Genomic DNA, 19,025 nt, shown 5'->3' with positions numbered 1-19,025 from the left:
TCAAGTTTTGAGCTACACAGTAAACCCTCCCCCCCCCAGCCCACCTAAAATTGTTTTAGTCTATTCCCTTAGTAAAGCAGTGAAATTCTACTGTGTGAAATGTCATGCCTAACAAAACACTATGGTAGTTATATTTTGGTGCGTTTTAAATTAGACCATTTTCTATGGGTAACTGAAAATTTTATAAAAGAAGAAACTTCTCTTTTTATCCCTCTAAGCATTTTTTTCCCCTCAGTGGAGCGGAGAGAGAAATAAAATGCCCTAAGGTTCAAATGCTACATGTTTAAAGTCTCACTGTAGCACAATCTTTTTTCCAGATTCAGCATGTTGAAGATTAGGAGCTTCAGAACACTAAGGCCTGGTCTACACTAGGGGTTGGGGTCCATGTAAGATATGCAACTTCAGCTACAGGCATAGCGTAGCTGAAGTCGAAGTATCTTATTTTGACTTACCTCTCGTCCTCACGGCATGGGATCGATGGCCGCGGCTCCCCCTGTCGACTCCGCTACCGTCACATGCTCTGGTGGAGTTCCAGAGTCGACAGGAGCGCGTTCGGGGATCGATATATCGCATCTAGATGAGACGCGATATCTTGATCCCCGATAAATCGATCGCTACCCGCTGATCCGGCAGGTAGTGTAGACATACCCTAAGCAAAACCAATAGGGGCTAAATCTGCTTTCAATGACATCAACAGCAAACCTCCTGATTTCAATAGTGCAAGACTAGGCCCTAAAACAAACAAGCACCCTAAATGCAATAGTTAATAAAAAAAAGTACAAGGCGTTACCAAAATATTTATTTCTTGAAATAAAAAAAGATAGGTGTGAGATGTCTGTCTAGAATATATCCATTTATTATTTTGTGGTCCATATCAATTTAAAGACATAATTAATTGAATTTCTACATCATTTTCTCAATTTCAACCCTTCCTGGCCTCATACCAGCTACTCTACAAAGGTACACACCTTTCCCCTGTACAGTCAATATTTATGAAAAGCAGTATACTGCTCTATTAGCTTAGAAAAATAACATGCCGGGGAAATTATAGCCATGAAATGGATACAAAAGTTAGGCAACAGAGTAAAACACCCTTTAGTAAATTATGGCTTTGCACAAGTATCAGATATCAATATGAACAATTTAAGACACTTCTTGTTAAAGGCACTTATAGTTCTTTTTTTAATTTAGTTCTCTTGCATTAAAAAGTGTTATGTCTGATCACATTTTCATAACAGCGGAACAGTCTAAAAAGGCAGTTTTAAGTGAGAGAAAAAAGTTTAATTTTTTTTAAACAAACGTTAAACTATGAAAATACCAAGAATTAATACAAGCTTTCAAATGGGTATTGGTCCTTATAAAACAGGCAACAACATTCAGGCAAAAAAGTGATTTCTTTTCTTAGATACTCAAAACAAATAGTCTCAAAAAGTAAGTCCTCCAGTTCCAGTGTGTGGATATGTCCAAGTTCACATAGACCACCCTATGACCCCCAACAAAAATATAACTTTATAACTAAACCAGAACTTCATGTTGGCTGTTGAAGGAAAAGAGTCTCAAAAGAGCATTATAGATGCATGTGCTAGTGAGTCTATAATTCTGTGTCCCTATATCTGGATGGCTGTCCATAATATCCGCGCTTGGAGTTGTCTGATAGCTGCCGACGGTAGTCTTCCTCCTCTGCGTCACTGCCATAACTTCCTCGATTTTCTAGGTAAGGCCTGGCAGGGGGTTTCTGAGGCTCTGGAGGTCTGGAACTAGCACAGCAAAAAACAAGAGTAAAGATGTCAGCAATTTCTGGTCTGAAAAGTGGAGGAACACAAACCTGTAATCAACTGCAAACTGTTCACTAAGATATGAAGACATGCCAATTATATGCTAGCAAGGCTAACCATGACCCTGTCCTTCAGCACTCTGCACACCACTACTCCCTTCTCCCCTCCCCCACCGCTCTCTCTGTTACTCCACTCCGTTACTTTCCATACTGACTACTTGGTGTCCTTCCTCTCTTGCCTTCATGCTGGTTCATATCTTCGAACAGCCTCCTGCTCCCAATATGCCAAGCACCCTCCTACTCCTTGCCTGAAGACTTCCTATATTGATCTCCCCACCAAAGAGGTCTCCACTCCTCCACAGACCTCACAAACATTTCTAAGAGTTAGATGGTAAGCCCTTTTATACAGGGGACTAGTGTTAAGTGGTCTGAAAAAAGTTGTATAGGTTATAAAGCTAATTATTTATATAGAATATAAACAGCGCTGCACAGCACATGTAATAATTCTCTACATAGGAAAGGAGGGGGATTTCACTGATTTTCAGCAGCTATCATTCTAGACTCCATACTGAGCACTGGCAAGAGGAAGCATTTTCCCCCACATTCTTTTAAGATCCTGAATGACTTAGAATAAAGCAACGATGCTGTTTAATAGTGTTGATTTAGCCAATTTAATTACACTTCCTACAAACACTCATTCTAAATTATCAGTTGCTTGTTTCTTTTATCTTCATATTTGGCTAAACTAAATATTTTATTCCTCCCTAAAAACACCACTACAGATGCCATAAGCATACAATTCCTATAGCTTTGCAATAATAAATTCATCAGGGAAATGCTGCAGTGACTGTTTTGGGGCCTTCCCAATTTGATTATACTTTAATCCACCAAAGGAGCTGACTGTAAAAAAAGAAAAAAAAAAAGAAAAGAAAAACCTCAACTCATTAGGGCTTCCCTATCCCCAAAAGAGTTACAAATGAGAAGGGTGAGAGAACTAGAACATTTCCAAATGAAAATCAAAACAGATCCTTCAAATTGTTTGTTGCAAGGTTTTGCTTAGGCGACTGTCCAAATCATACTAGTGAATAAGCATAGTAGAGTGGGTAAGGCACCAAGAGTGGATATCTGGGAACTAATCCATAACTCACCGGACTCAATGGAAACACTCCCATTAACATCAATGAACTTTGGATCAGGCCCATGGTTCTTCTCCTGACTCTGTAGTGACTCACTGTCTCCCGTTGGGCAAGTAACTTAACACCATTTTCCTCACCCATAAAATGCATACAATAATGGACTGTGTAAAATCAGACTTTACCACTCTTACTGATGTTGAGTACTACCTTATACCCCTGTAAGCCGTGAAACTTGTCAAATCACTTTCAAATACTGATTAGTATAACACAACAACAATCCAATCTCTGACACATAAGGGACAGCCTTGAAGGGTTGACGTACAAGTGATCTTGTGTGTACATCTAATTATGAGACATAAAATGAACTGGCACCGTGAATCTCTTAGTAATATATGCTATCTGTGAAATTCTCTCTAAGGAATTCAAGTGCAGTAGTATGGACCAGTCTGAAAAAGAGATATAAAGGAAAGATTCTGAAAGAAAGGCATTGCAGAAGTGACTACTGTCAAGGCAGGTCAGCCCTAGAGCTTCTCATCTTTGACACCGTGTAAATTTCAGGAATCATTGGTAGTGTCAGGGCTTGATGGCACTACTTGCATGAGTAAGAGCTGCATAATTAAGTTGCTCTTGCTGGTGTAGTAAATATAAACCAGAGGAATATTTTCAAGTGGATCTGTCTTACCTCATGGGCTGGGGCCAGTTCTGGTCTGGCTTCTGTGTTTTGATTGGGACAGCATAGATATCAGGGTGTTTCTGGGCTATTTCCAACTTTAAAAAGAGCAGAAGAAAAAAAAATGCCTTTCAGTTTATACAGTCAGGAGATCAGAGACTGAGCAATGTAGCTCAGTTTATCTGTAAAGGAATTAAAATACAAATGGATGACTGGTCTTATTTCCTGCTCCCACACTGAGATAGTTTTTAATTTAAAGTAAAACACTGTACTGCCAAAATAACAGAAATAAAAAAAGAAAAAAGCCATTAACCTATAGTAGCTACTATAGGAAACCTCTTCATAGAACATATTTTATATCCCTTATCTCCCCACCTACTCCTCCCCAACATGTAACTATATATTTTATATAGGAATAATGTGATATCGAGGGCAATTTTGATTCCTAATGTGTATGCTGACTGCTGGTTGGTATAATGGTAGGTTGGAAGGAGAGGGAGAAATGTGCTACTGTTTTTGTTTTTAATGATTTTTTTAAATTCAATATTGAGGGTGCTTATAGCACAGAATGTGTTTGTGTATTATATCTAAACAAATATACAGGACAGACTGAAAAAGTAGGTTACTACCTACCCTGGCATTCTGTGCCTCTTGTAGCTCCTGTATTCTTTGCAACCTTGCCTTGTGATCCATCTTCTCAAATATTTTAACTTTCCCCAGTACAGATTTTGGAGCACTCTCTTGTCTATCTACATCTTCCTCCTCCTCTGCGGCTGGAACTGCTGGCTGAGATGTCTTCAGTATAGGACGCCCAAAGGCAGGTTTCACAGAAACAGGAGGTGCTGCTGCCTTGGATAATACGGCTGAAGTCTCATTGCTGACAGTGCTAGAGCTATTTGGTTTGGATTCATAGTTCTTGGGAAAGTCATATACATCCTCTTTGTTTTGTAGTTTACCCTACAGTATTAAGAACACACTGAAGTTTACACATAGCAGCAACTTCAGCATCTTTTGATGAATCTTTTCATTTGAAATTGGTTATATTGCTTGTGCATTTTTGTATTGCCCATCTTTGCTCATAAGGGATCAGAGCACTGAGTATTTAAGTATATAGGAGCTTGGTCACTGACTTGAATAGGAACAGAATTAGTCACAAAGTCTTACATTGTATGCAGTGTTATAATGAGCAGTAAAATCTGACCAGTCTAATTTAACTCTTTAAAGATTTCTGGAAGGAAAAGAGAAAGAACAGGAAGAATCAGAGCAAGAGGTTTTTCTGGATTATATGGAGGAGAATAGTCTTCCGAGCTGAAACTATTACACAGGACACACGCCTATTCTCCCTGCAATCATCATTTCACTTACATATACTGCTACCCAGCCCAAACTCTATTGCCAAGGCATATTTGAAAGGATGGTTGTTTAACTGTCTAGTAAGTGTATTTTGCGCAACACAGACCAATGTTGGTGTCCACCTCCATGAAGAAAGTCAGAGGGTTGAACACAGGATTTCATTAATAGCTGCAACACCTTTCTTGAAGGGACACTGGAGCACAGTTTGGCACTACTACTTAAAAGGTAAAAATAAAAAAGCCAAGAGGATTTCCTGCCATTCTGCTGCATTAAAATCAAGAAGGAGTGTGTCTGAACTCCTCCCCAGCTGAGACATTCAGGAAGATCTTTGTTTTGGGCTTGGAAAGGGAGCAAGAATGCTGGAATTCTCCTGGGGAAGAGATCAGGAGAGAAATGGGCAGTTTTCCAGCTAGTCACCAAACCCTCTAATGAAACACATGGTACCACTTCTAAATCTCAAGAATTCCCTTCCCAACCAGCTGCCAAGCTCTTTTGACAGCTCACAATCCTCTTCTTTGTCAATTCCCTTTCCTTCCTCTTCCCAAATTGCATTTTAGCTTCCAACAGCAGGTTACCCTAATAGAAGAAACATAGCCCACGATGTACAGCACCAGGTGGGTTCTTTAGAAAGATGAACTCTATCTTCAAATTGATTTCCACAAATTACCTTAGGTGGCTCGGGCTTGAATGCTGGAGGTGGGCTGGGATCTCTAAGTATCTCTCTGCTACCAGCCCTTCTCATTTGAGCTTTTGGTTCTGGGCTGGGTTTTCTTATACTCTACGAAAATATAAGAAGTTAATCACAAGAATATTCAAGTAATTCTTGACTTGTTTTAACCCTAGCCTTGTGGGCCAATTACCAGTAGTCACATGACTGGCAATGACATGACTATCATCACTGTAAAAGTTAACATCTGCACTCCAGGTGACACTATCAATGAAACTAGAGAGTTAGGCAAGCATCTTAACTTTTATGCTAGAATTAATATGACTATCATTCTGTACTGGAGCTAGCATAATGCTGCAGCTGGAATTATACTTTTCTCAGGCACCAATTACAAGGAACATTTTCTATTACCATTTTACAACACACATGACTTTCAGGAAGTCACTGTCTTGCCAACAGTCCAAATATCTTACCTCCTCATGCTGCACAGGCTCAGAAGATCGGCTAATAGAGGAAACACTTGGTTCATCTGACGGCTCATCAAGCTCATTGTCCGTGTATGCACCTCCTTCTCCATCTGTGTCTTCCAAGTCACTGATCAAGCGGCTGTCACAGCTCAGGTAGTCAGCACCCATAGCTGTTAGGTATGACATGCGATCTTCCATGTCGTCATCCATTCCTTCCATCTATAAAAGTGGAAGGATTAGATTTGACTTCACCCCCCATTTTAGTTTGCAGTAACATTTATGGTACACAATACCTAAAAAACAGAAGCACATGAAACTGCAAGAATTCTGGGTCTCCCAGGAACATGAAAATAGCTCCAATAAAAAATTAATATGTATGCCCTAGCAGCAGCTATATGCCTTGGTTTTAATAACAGGAGCAACATGATAAAGTTATAAAAAAAAGAAACTTGTCCTGTACTATTTTTCACTCAGTTACCCACTGCAAAGATTTCAGATTAGTATAACTTTTCAATATATACACGTGTTCAGTATTTAGGGTGATGAGTTTGCCATCTGACCACTTTAAAGGGGAATTATTCCCAGAACAGAACAACAATTTAGCATGTACAGTATGAGCTGTTTGACCACATACCTTTCCTTCCGATACCCATACTGCTTCAACTTGCTGTTGCTGAATTGTATCTTTGAGGCTGCCGTACCAGCTATCATTGGCTGAATTCAAGTTGATGGTAGCTGTAGACATTTAAAAAAAATATATGCATTATTGTTTTCATATATTTCTTCTATTAATTCTAAAACCTCAGTGCACCTACTTTATCCAATATTTTCCATGTGACAAGGTTTTGAGTAATGCAAGAAAATGATATGGTCATTTTTACTAGATCACTTTCTAAAGGACAATGTTTGCACTTTTGTTGGCTTATGGGGGGAAAAAAGGCTGACTAAATGCCAGCCCTTTCATTATTCACTTTTTTCCAGAAAGAGTTTTATTACAGTAGTAAAGTTCAATATGAACATTTCTTTATAATGAAATACATCAAGACAGTGAACTCCTGTCTAGGAAGGGTTTTCACATGACCACAGGTTACTGTACAAGATGATCTCTTACTCTGAACAGTATTAATTTAGTTTCTCAAACATACATATTATTTCTCCTACATCCACCACTCTTTTGGAAGAGGAATTAGATACAGATTCTTGCTTACCTGTAAAAAGATAGGAGCAAGTCTTCTTCAGCTTATTTGCTTGATCGTAAAGCTTCCGGGAACTCTTGTTAGATGTAGGACTTAGCCTTTGTCTCATAGTTTTCACACCCTGTTTACTGTCTGGGTTGAAGAAGACTACAATTGGGAACCACTGGGTATAGTTCAACAGATCCACCGCTTTAGGAGTCACATCCAACAAAGCATGTTTATTCTGTTAACAAGAAGAGGATATGAAGATAATGGAAAATCTCCTGCTGGGGAGATGGTGCAGATGGTCTGACATTATTAGAATTACTAAAGCTGTAGAGCCTACGGATTTGAATGCACAACCAGAGTGTTGTCTGGTAAAGAGCCTTTATTAGCAGCAAGGCCCAAGTCAGTGCTGTAGCTGGAAAATAAAAGAGCTGGGAAAACAAAAAGTGGTCAGTTATGGTCCTCCCAACCAGGGCCATAACTGGCCCAAATCTCCCCCAAATCCCACCACATGCTGGGACAACAACAGGCACCTCCCCCTCTCCTTTCACCTACATTTTTTGGACATTCAAATAGAACAGTATATGAATATAGTATTTAATATTGGGCAATTAAATGTAGCAGAGAAAGGTATAACACGATCCAATGGCTGAAAGTTAAAGTTACATTCAGACTGCATAGAAGATATACATTTTTAACAATGAGAGTAATTAACCATTGGAACAATTTACCACGGGTCATGGTGGATTCTCCATCACTGACCATTTTAAAATCAAAATTAGAAACATCCAAAAGATCTGATATTTTGTGGAAGTTCTATGGCCTGCATAAGACAGGAGGTCAGTCTAGATAATCACAGTGGTCCCTTCAGTCCTTGGAATCTATGACTCAGATACAAATATACTAACTCTGACACTGTGTGCACCTTTCGCACTCTGTTTCCCATTTCTTTATTCCCTTTACTCGTTTTCATTATCTTCCTTTTATTTGCATAGAGATTTTCTTTTCTTTCCCCACCCTCCCTATCTCTTTATTGTGCCCCCGCCCGCTCATCTTCCCTCACCAGAATTATTTTTCCAGTCTTTGGGCTGATATTCATGTTGAGTGAGTAGCCAGGACACAGCTCACATTTTCTCCTGATTATAGCCTCCTACCTATACTGCCAAAACTTAAAGCAAATATCCTCCGTAGGCCTCATCCCATGCAAACTACACTCTGGGAAAGGCTTCTGGGGTGAAATCCTGGCCCACCTAAGTCAATGGGAGTTTTGCCATAGAGTTCGATGGGGTCATGTTTTCACCTCGGCACATATTTCTTTTGCCTACAGGGGTTCTCTCCCCCTCAGGCTTCCTGGTTGCCATCCCTGGACTCTTGAGCTCCAGTGGTAATCTTTAAAAAGTCAGCATTTGCTGACATTTCACACAGTTACTATCGCTATTTCCTATTTCAAATACATAGGTAGTAAGTGTTAAATATTGACTTTGTAATGGCCACGACTGCAGTTGGAGCTTAGGATGCAGGTAAAAGGTGGCCCTGGCAGTTGTAGGGTATGTCTCCACCACAAACAAAGATATAAGTGCATTGCATACCCACCTTTATCTTTAATTCAATTGGCATGGCTAACAGTTGCGAACACGTGGCGGCACAGACTTTATCCTGGACTATCAACTCATGTACATAACCAGAGTCCTCAGCAGGTTTGTACTGGGGCCATCACATCTTCACTACTCTTGTTACCTATTCTAGCTAGGTTAAAGCTAGCGTGAAAATGCCTACCTGTTCTACAATTACACTTCACTTGCAGTGAAGTGTACCTATAGATACAGTAGAGCCAGGAGGACATTTTGGAACATTCCAGCTCTGTTCAAGCACTGGATCCTGGTGTGGTTTAAACTTAGGCAAGTCCACAAATAACTTTTTAAAAAATCTGAACATTTTAATTGGATTAATATGGGGCCAAATTCATGGCTAACATAAGTGGGCTCATTTCTAATGTTGTCTCTGACGCACACATTCATAGGAAATTAATGAAATGAGAAAAAAACAAAAATCAAGTAAGACTGGAGATCCAGTTTCCCCACAGTTCCAGCTTCATTTCAAATGCACATTAACACATTTTCTTGCATATTAATATGTAAGAATTCTTTCTCCAAGTTTTTAGGAACAAAATAAACAAACAATCTGCTTTTGATAGCAAACGTTTTTCAAACAGAAATAGTTTACCTGCTCAATAATTTGCCTCACAGTGTTCAAACGCACCACACCAGTCGATTTCTCTGAACCTGCATCTTTGGGTTCTGTCTCTGCAATGACAACAGATGGTTTTTTTCAGTTGTGAAATGAGTGTTCAAATTACCCTTCCCCCAAAATTCAATGCTGAAGAGCCAAACTGCTGAAGAAAAAGTAATGAATGACTTACTGGCAGTTTGATACAGATCAGGCAAGTCATTTGACAGCTTTTCCATCGCTAGATCGGCAATGGGGCCAAATATCACCACAGGTCTCTTAAAACCAGCTGAAGAAAAAAATATTTAGACAGAAGGTCTTTACATATAAAATCACCATGGCAATACATATTGAAACAAACATGCAGAAAAGGCTCAATTTAATCTTTAAGACTAATATCCTGGAAGTATCTAAGCTCCGTATTATATATTTTATACACACACCCCTTCAATCTTTTGGTTCCCAGTGATTCATGCAGGACCCTTCCTAATGTGAAGGGACTTCATGTATGACTTGCCCATTGGGAAAAGTGAGAGTCATTCACACACACGCTCCCCCTCCAATTATAAAAAGTTGGAAGGGAGAAGAATGAAAAAAAAAGAAAAGCGTAGATAGTCCTTCACATTATTTAGAATCAAGAACAGCTGAGAGGATTCTGCCATTTCAGCATGTATAGTACAATTTCACTAGTCTGCCCTGCAGACTGCCCTCGAAGCCACACTAAATGCCATGAGACATGCTTTTGTAGGATCAGAGCACTTTACAGTGGCAAAGAGCTGAGAGAGTGTTATTATTCTGAGGCCAATGCAAATAACATAATGGTCCTCGTAAGCCAGTGGGAGAGGGCCATATTGTGCTCAGTGACCCCTGAAAGTGTTTTTACTACTTTTTGTTCCTGTTAGCACAGTAGAACCAACACAGCACAGGAGAATGGAAACTATTCTGACTCATGCAACATCAGGAGAATTATTACAGGGACAAAAATTCTTCCCTCCGTTACATCCAGGCAACTCTATTAATAAAGGCAATGGGATTACACCAGTGTAACTGAGGGTTGAATTTGCCCTAAAGAATCATTATTATTATTTATTATTATTGAATGAGCCAGAAAGAACACAGCTAAACTTTCATATCCCAGGTTATGTTTGCAAGGCTGGTAACACTTGGGCAATAACAGCAAGCTGTGAAAAGGTGCTCAGTTATGTAAAGTTTCACTCACCCTCTCGCAGCAGAACTCGCTCGTAGGCTGGGAACTTTGTGCTAACAGATGCAATCGCTGTCAGATCTTCACGACTCTTTTTCAGATTCTTTTTCATTCCAGATCGTTGGCCACGCATTCTCCAGAAATCTGCCCTGTCACTCGAGCCATCTCTTTGGGCATTCTGAACACTGGCCATCTGCTCGGCTCTGAAAGGAACAGCATGGAATCCATTTGAAAAATGCAATCAAAGGGAAAACATGCCACACTAAAGGAAGAACCTCAGCAAGATCCAGGATATGACTTTGTAACTACAGTGGACAACTTGGCAGGTAGGGAAGCAGCAAGGTTTATTGTGCATGAATCAATCCTCTGGCTGCTAAGGCAAATGACAAACGTAATATATGCCAAATAGCTGCTCAAGGAATAGGTGGTGTATGTGGAGATGGAAAGAGAGGAAGCAACCCATCATGAAATGATGGGCAAATTGCCTAATGACCACCTCCTGTTCTCCATCATCTCTTCCTCAGATATCTTAAATTGAATCCAAAAGGTAAAGCCCCCTTGGTCAGATCAGTATAACAAGGAATAGACTAAGGTGCACCACACAGGAAAGGAAAACCAAGCAGGACAGCATACTGTATATATACACACTGAAGTATACTGTAAAGTCACTTTAGAAGCAACTTTAGGAACTTTTGTAGAGGAGAATTGAAGATTTTTTTCTTAAAATAAAACTGTGACTATATTGAAAGTTATTTCACTTAGATACGACTTTGCTGCACTCTGAAATTCTTCATTAAAAGCACACCAGATAACCAATCACTTGTTAAAATATGTCTGAATTAACTGGGGTTTGGTAAAAACAAATTTAGCAAAAAAAATTCCCACAACAGTACAGTCAACCTTAGTACTACAAAGAATACAATTAAAATTGTCAAGTCACGAAAACACACTTTCCCTAAGAACATGCAGCATACAGAAAAGTATTAGAGGCTTTTTCCACAGCACTTATCGCTGTAATACCGGAGTGCCTCACATATTCTATTTAATTTATCTTACCCTCTCCTCTCTCATTTGAGGTAGGAAAGTATTATTCCCATATTTCAGATGGAGAACTAAGGCATGGAAAAAGTACACAGCTAGTCCAAGATCTCACAGGAAGTCTACAGCAGAGCTAGGATTAGAACCCAAATCTCACAAGTCTGAGTGCAGTATCTTCGCTACAAGGCCATCTTTGCTCAGCTGTTACCGACTAATTCCATAGTTTTAAAAGTTGATTTTACAATCACTATTGTTATGAAGGGATGGATGGTGTCCATGTTCTTTTCCCCTCCTTCTTCTCCCAAATGTGTTATACAAATGGTGAATAGGGTGGGAATAAAAAGTAGATGGTGGTGGGGAATCTCTTATTTTAAACATTGGGTGGGCAGGCGGGAAATCAATGTACCTGCTTTTATTTGGAATGATGCCCTTTTCCAGTTCATTTCCAATTCTCACAGCCAGCCAGTTACCCAGTTTGCCATCGTACAGTGTATCAACTACTCGGAAGATCTCCCCTCTGGTGAATGCTAAACTCTGTGGAGATTCCTTCTCACATTCAAAGTGACTCCTTATGAAAAACGAATCCCCTCTGCCACAGGCCATGATGTCTCTATACACTGAAAGACAAGACATGACATCATTTAGTTTAACTTTGCTAAAATAGATGTCCTATACCTTGCTGTGACAGTCTTCTGTGGGTGGTGTTTTACTCACCTGCACTTCAAGCCTACAACCTTAAATACTGTAAGTTAGTGAAGGAGAGATTAAGCTGTTATTCTAGTCTAAAAACTTCGAAATTTCTCCTCTTCACCCCCAGGGTGGGAAAGAAAAGGTGAACTGGCAGGTTCCCTATGCCTGCCCACCCTTTTATTCCCTAAAATCTCCCCCACCTCCCACCCTTCATTCCATCTGATTCGCTCTGGAAGTTGTCAACATCATTGCTTTAGTCAGCCAATGGAAGTGAGAGGTGCGCTGCAGAGCAACACAAAACTGTTTTCCCTCCCTCAGGGTTTGCATCCATAGCATTCCCAACCACTGCCAGCACAGATAACTGGATATTTGAACTGATTCCTCATGCAGCCCTGTCAGCTTTCCCAGCTCTCTCCCTATATTTCCAATTTTAAAATAATTTGCATATTACTAAGTGTTCTAGCATACACATGCGCACGCACAGAGTTATATCTAAAACCAAGCAAGCAAACATTTGTATTTGCTTATTGCCTCATGGAGAAAAGCCCTGCATTGCTGACATCTGACAACAATCCCCCTACAGATACCATGGCTGAAGGGGAAGGCAGCAAGAAGTAGCATCTTGGCTGCTGAAGGTAGAAGCTACTGGGCATAGGGGACAAGAACTAAATGGCGGAGGTTCAGAGCTAGCAAGAGGTGCTTATTACAGGCTGGGTGAATGAGTAGAGGAGCAGGGCTCATCTTTGACCAGCTGAGTGGTGAAGTGGCCAACCCACCTCTCCCCCTCCACATGACCAGGATGGGAGTCAGCTGGACACAAAAGCAATAATTTTCTACAATACTTAAAATGAGGGCAATTAAAAAGTGTTTTGAAATGTGAGAAATGAGAAAGAGCATTTGTGAAATCCCCAGCAAAACACAGCTGAGTTGAAAGGCCTACTGTTCTTTTCAATGCCTGTCATACTGAATCATAACAAACATTGTCACACCTTTGGTGCCAGGTGCTTACCTTCATATTTGCTCTGAGCCAAAATGGTCACAGTTTCACCTTTGGGAATTTCTAACAGGTAGAGAACAGCATCCTCCCGCACAATGCCTCTAAAATCCTGCGTGTTTACCTGATGCAAAAGAAATGTTTTAGGAAAAAATTAGTCTAATAAAGCCCTAAAAGAGGAAAGGAAAAGGCTGTTTTCTTATGGTTAAAAAAATATATATATCATTGATACAGAGGTTCATTGGTTTATGCCAATGGACATAGTTATGCAGAAGATGGATTACCTATAACTACGAATGACATCCTGAAAGTGCCCTGCTGTTAAGGGAACTCTGTGAAGGGCTACAAAATGCCTGAATATGGGCATAGAGGCCAGGGTACATAAGAAAAGGTCCATTTCCAGGTAAGGATATATCTGTTTCCACATATTATGCTGTTCTGTAGTTAAAACCCCACATATTCCAAGTATAACTGTTGTGCTAAGTAATCAAGGAACTTCAAGTAATCTGATGCACTGGTGTGCTCCAGATGGTTACAATTCATCACAGGATTGTACCCTAGTTTCAATATCATCCAGACGCATTCTGGTCACCTAGAGTTGTGAGTACATTCCTGTGGTTGCATACATCCTACCCCCTTTTCCATGTGTGTCTCAGCTGTTTATTTGGACACAGAAGTGATGTCCACTCCCTTGGACCAACTATGAGGTGCTAGGGGAAGAGCGGTACTGGAGTGCAGTGACTCCCAGTGCAAGGTCTTTGGGCCAGTCAGGGTCTATTTGCAGGAGGAAAGCTGAGAGAGAAAAAATGAGACAGTGAAGGAGAATCAACACTTCAGAAAAGGAGTTACTATTTCAAAACCTGTTCAGGCCAGCAACCAATTAGAGAAATGAAAACATGAGAAGCAGGAGACTATGGGACTGAGACAGACCCCACTGAAATCAAGTTAGAATCTTTATTGACTTCAGAGTGCTTTCGGATCAGGCCCAATGGATTTAGACGGGAGAGAAAACTCAGGAGGAGGACATGATAGACAAAAAAAAGGAGAGCCACAGTCTTAGAGATTTTTGGGGTAGAAAAACAACAACAAGAGGGAAGCCTATGGAGTTTTGGTAAAATAACAACATCTATCACCTTTTATTCACTGAACTGTGAGCAAAGGAAGGGAGAAAATCATCAGGTCATAGAGGGACAACAGCTAAATGATGTGTGGGAGAGAGGGGAAGATACTCTGGTCTCATGCTCTGTGGTCTGTTTTCTCAGCTGGAGATGGGAAGAGTCACTAGTGAGTGTATCTACTTCCATCTTTGGGCATTTGCGTTGTGTAACATTTCTACCAAGTGCTTCTCCTATTGAATCTTAATAAATTTCAACAGCAGAAGTCAAAATTTAAGAATTCAGATAAAAAAAATCATGGTCTAGAAACAGTGACCTTGTCCCTAGCAATAAAGTAATATGGATGTATGGGTTTTTTCATATTGATAAAAGTAAAGAAAGCAAATCCTTTCACATGGTATCAAGAAACAAGCAGTTTTAGTTGCAGGGCTGAACATTTACACTGATACCTTAAGAATCTGATCTCCTTCCTGTAGCCCCTCCTGGTCAGCTGAGGTGCCTTCTTGAATTCCAGCGACAAATATCCCTACATCATTCCCACCTGCCAGCCGTAGACCCACACTGTCTCCTTTCTTGAATTTTACCATCTTCGTATTAGGACTAGAGTATTCAAATGAAGAAAGAAAAAAAGGCAGGCCAAATATTATACATATGACACCCATCATTTGTAGGAAGTAAACTTAGACATGCTTGCTGTCAATCTCCCTATGGTATTTATATGGCCCCATCACTGTACTATGTGAGCATCTCTCAGTCTTTCATGTATGTCTCCTCACAATACCCCTGTGAGGTAGGGTCATGCTATTATCCCTGTTGCACAGATGGGGAATTGAGGTACAGAGAGGCTAAGTGACTTGCTCAAGGCCACAGAGAAAGTCTGTGACATAACTGGGAATTGAATCCAGGTCTCCCCAGTCCTTAGCTAGGACCCTAACCACTGGCCCATCTGCCTCACATAGAAAGCTGTTTTTAAAATATACCAGTTTAAATGAATTATGAGCAATCACACACAGATTTTTTTCTCCTCTCTACATTATGCAGAATGCAGTGTAATACTCCACCAGGTAATCAATAGGAGAGTCAGATAACATGGAAGTCTTCAGACTTTCTTTTGTTGGCAGAGTGTCAAGAATGCCCAATTGGTCAGTTGAATCAATCCTCTCGTGTTCCAAGGAGACAGCAAGTACTGGAGTAAGTTCAGCTTTTTCTCTGCCAGAAATGCTGTATGCCTGGATGACCTTCACATACTTGGAGGACACTGCCTTTCTGTTATCATTCACTCAACATACCAGTTAGAGCCTGTACCATAAATTCTCTTCAATTGAACCATAACTAAACACTGCTATATAAAATACATTTGTACCCATTATCCATACCTACAATACACAGGACTTGACCCTGAGACAGCCTTTCAGAAGTTTATCAGTTCTCAGATCTTTAAACCCAACTCTCTACTGGAACTATGGAATAAACAGATCTTCAATTCCCCTTCTTTAGGGATCACCCCTTCCATCCAAATCTCCAACTCTCTCCCCAACACCAGTCCATTTCCCCATTTAATAATTTATATTAAAAAAGTTTCCAGGTTGTATTCCTATAAAGCACCTTAGTGATTTCAAATATCAGACTCTAGACAGTCAAAGCTCTACAGGTCAACATTATCACATTTAACTTGAGGGTAGATTAAAAAAAAATAGGTCCTAGGTCCACAGACATTTTGTTCCTGCTTTTCGGTGTGCAGATTCCACAGCTGCATACCGTACACAAACTAGGGATTGAGAAGATACACATTTAGCTGCAAAAATCTCCAGCTTGTATATACACAACTGTGGAATGGGTGTGCACAAAACCAGGCAGGCACACACACACACACACACACACACAACCCCCACTCCCAGACCTTAGGCCTTACTTTATGATAATCCAGCCTCTAAAGTTTTATCTTTTTCAAAGTTATCAATGCCCTTTTTATAATTACATTTCTCTCTGCATATTAGATTAAAATAGAGGAGGTCGTCCATGGACCATGCATAAAGATACACAGCTACAATTGCAATTGCAATTGTGTTTTGTATTTAACTAGCAATCTGCATTTACAATCAGTCTATGAAATCGGGGACTGAACATACAAGTGTAGGGGCATGCATTCTTGTGCATATACATTAGGCCTCCTTTTTTAAAACTAAGTTCATCCTAAATGTTGTCATGTATTTAATACAGAACCCAGGTTATCTTTTCTTGACATAGGACTGTTTAGGGGAAAACCACTACGAATGCATGAAGAAAGCAGCCAAAGAAAACAAAAGCAATATGGATAGATGGTGAGAAAAAACAGGTGTTGAAAGAAGCATACCCGTATATTGCTTCATCTTCAGGACTAGGTCGAAGAAAGGTTCTTGGGGCTACTTTTGGTTGAGATACTGTGTGTAAAAACCACAAAGTTATCTAACTGGACAAACCAGACAGAAAAGAAAGAAAGTTTTTCAGTTACAGGCAGCAGTTACAACAATATCATGTATTCCAGCAAAGAGTGCAGATCTGCAGCCTAAAGCACACGGCACTCTGACTGCAGTGTCCAAAAGTAAAAAGTAACTAAAGAAAATGTCAAGGCAGTAAATTAACTTATGGTTTCAGGCTCATCTCCCAATTATGTAATCCTTGTCAAATGATTTTTTTCCCCCTCCAATTTTCTTTTTGTCAGGAATCTGTTATTCAATCTCTTGCTCCAATTGTCCTCTTTTAAAGGTCTCCCCACAGGCCAGTCAGCCTATTCCAGCCAAGAAGGCTGGATGTGAATTCCCTCTGAGCCAATTTGTGCCAACTGTCAATCAGCTGGGGAAGATATGGATAAGAGATGCCTTCAGACCTTACCTTCCTGGGAGATAACAGAACCAGGATTTTGTCAGTACAATTGCATAGATTCACTTCTGAGGATAAGAGCACTCAACCTACATTTAACCTTTGTGCTTTATCCTGTCCTCTCTTTTCAATGGAATGAAGACTTGGTTATTTAGTTCTTTATTATAGATAAGAACAATTGCAGGCTACTCTGCACAGGAACTGCCATACCAGATCAGACCTGTGGTCCATCTAGTCTAGCATCCCATCTCTGACAGTGGCTAGTACCAGGTGAGGAAGGTGCAAGAAACCCTGTAGTAGACAATTATGGAATAATCTAGAAAGCCATAGGAAAAGTTTCTTCCTAACTCCCTCCAATTTGCGTTTGGCTTAATTCCTGAAGCATGACAGTTTATACCCTTTGGAATTCCCTTCCCCCACCCCCACTTCCCTTCCTGCTAGCTAATGGGTTTTGTTTGGAGGGAAAAAACATCTCAAATGAGACATTTGTAGCTCTGACCTGGCGGGTCATCTTTGTACTTTGGTTCTTTGTTTGTGTCGGTGACGATGACAGCAGCAGCTATATCACTAGTTGATTTAAAAGGCGTGGGCATCGCTCCCATCCTGGACAACCTGTTGGGTGGATCCTCTTTTGTACTTAACAAAAAGAACAGCAAATTGAGAACATTAAAACAAAATTTGGTACACATTAAAAATATCTTCTTTAATAAGAAAAAGAAGAGTAATACTTCCTACTTTGGCTTTTCCTTTAGTTTTTCATTGGAGGAATGAGAGTCGAAATCAGAGTGATGTAATTTTTGGTCATCTTGAGGGGAGCTTGATCGGTTTGACTCAATTTCAGAAATATCTATTGAGAAAATAGTATCTTAAACAGACTTACTGTATTGGTCTTCAATTTCATTGCACATTTATCCGCATCTACTTACTTGCAATAATCTCAAGATACAAAATATGAAATATTTATAAACTATCCCCTCTGGAAAAAAGATTTGTGTGCGCCTGGGGCTAGAAAGAGAAGTGACCTGCACCTCTCAGAGCTTTTGTCTCTCACAAAATATTTCAGGAAGGTTTTGTAACATCCAGAAAGAAATTCCAAGGAGCATCAAAAGCAAGTGTTAACTTTTCCCAACTATTATTAACATCCTACAGGTTTGAGCTCTCGCTAGAAAAACACACCACATAGAGGCCTATCTTTATTGTTATAGAAATAAGAGAATTATAAAATGAAGACGAGATAGTGGTTGCGAAGAACTGAAACCGAATCTTGCATAGTAAAAGATTAAATAAAAAGAAAATGGCTTGTCTGTCATTGCCCTCCACAATTTCTTCTTTGTAAGTCCAGAGGGTTCACTGTTAAACAACATGAAACTGAGCTGTTAAATGTTCTTCAGAGAGAAAAACAATTTTCCCTGTAGCTCACAAATTCAAGCCACAACCCATTCTCAGCAGGAAAAGCTCCAACAAGCTGCACTGAATATTCTCACACCAGAAACACACTTCCTGAATCAATTAACAGCATCATGTTTCCAGTGAGGCACCAGCACCCTTCCCAAAGCAAGAATGTTGGAAGGAGTGGAAGTGTCCTTAGAATGAAATAAAACTGAGCTCATCCCACCATTGTCATGAATTGGGCCTTGCATTAAAATGACTT

General features: G+C 40.0%; 1 protein-coding gene across 14 annotated transcripts in view; it reads right to left on the bottom strand.

Moving 5' to 3' along the window:
* Positions 1 to 832: 832 nt before the first annotated feature.
* The window catches only part of TJP2 (tight junction protein 2), an 83,794-nt gene continuing 65,601 nt past the window's right edge, over positions 833 to 19,025 (bottom strand). For all 14 annotated transcript variants that reach the window (XM_039543296.1, XM_039543293.1, XM_039543297.1 and 11 more), the window contains 16 exons: positions 18,110 to 18,221; positions 17,874 to 18,010; positions 16,869 to 16,935; positions 14,965 to 15,115; positions 13,416 to 13,524; positions 12,123 to 12,333; positions 10,694 to 10,881; positions 9,668 to 9,763; positions 9,472 to 9,551; positions 7,276 to 7,486; positions 6,702 to 6,802; positions 6,074 to 6,286; positions 5,601 to 5,711; positions 4,214 to 4,537; positions 3,593 to 3,678; positions 833 to 1,757 (listed from right to left, as the gene is read on the bottom strand). In XM_039543296.1, the coding sequence (XP_039399230.1) occupies positions 1,592 to 1,757; positions 3,593 to 3,678; positions 4,214 to 4,537; positions 5,601 to 5,711; positions 6,074 to 6,286; positions 6,702 to 6,802; positions 7,276 to 7,486; positions 9,472 to 9,551; positions 9,668 to 9,763; positions 10,694 to 10,881; positions 12,123 to 12,333; positions 13,416 to 13,524; positions 14,965 to 15,115; positions 16,869 to 16,935; positions 17,874 to 18,010; positions 18,110 to 18,221 (2,363 nt within the window). In that variant the 3' untranslated portion in view covers positions 833 to 1,591. The remainder of the gene's footprint in view (positions 1,758 to 3,592; positions 3,679 to 4,213; positions 4,538 to 5,600; positions 5,712 to 6,073; positions 6,287 to 6,701; positions 6,803 to 7,275; positions 7,487 to 9,471; positions 9,552 to 9,667; positions 9,764 to 10,693; positions 10,882 to 12,122; positions 12,334 to 13,415; positions 13,525 to 14,964; positions 15,116 to 16,868; positions 16,936 to 17,873; positions 18,011 to 18,109; positions 18,222 to 19,025) is intronic.

The sequence above is a fragment of the Mauremys reevesii genome, linkage group 6 (genome assembly GCF_016161935.1).
Source record: "Mauremys reevesii isolate NIE-2019 linkage group 6, ASM1616193v1, whole genome shotgun sequence".
Classification (NCBI taxonomy): Eukaryota; Metazoa; Chordata; order Testudines; family Geoemydidae; genus Mauremys; species Mauremys reevesii.
Note: the sequence above shows the minus strand (reverse complement) of the source record. Positions and strands in the feature narration are given on the sequence as shown.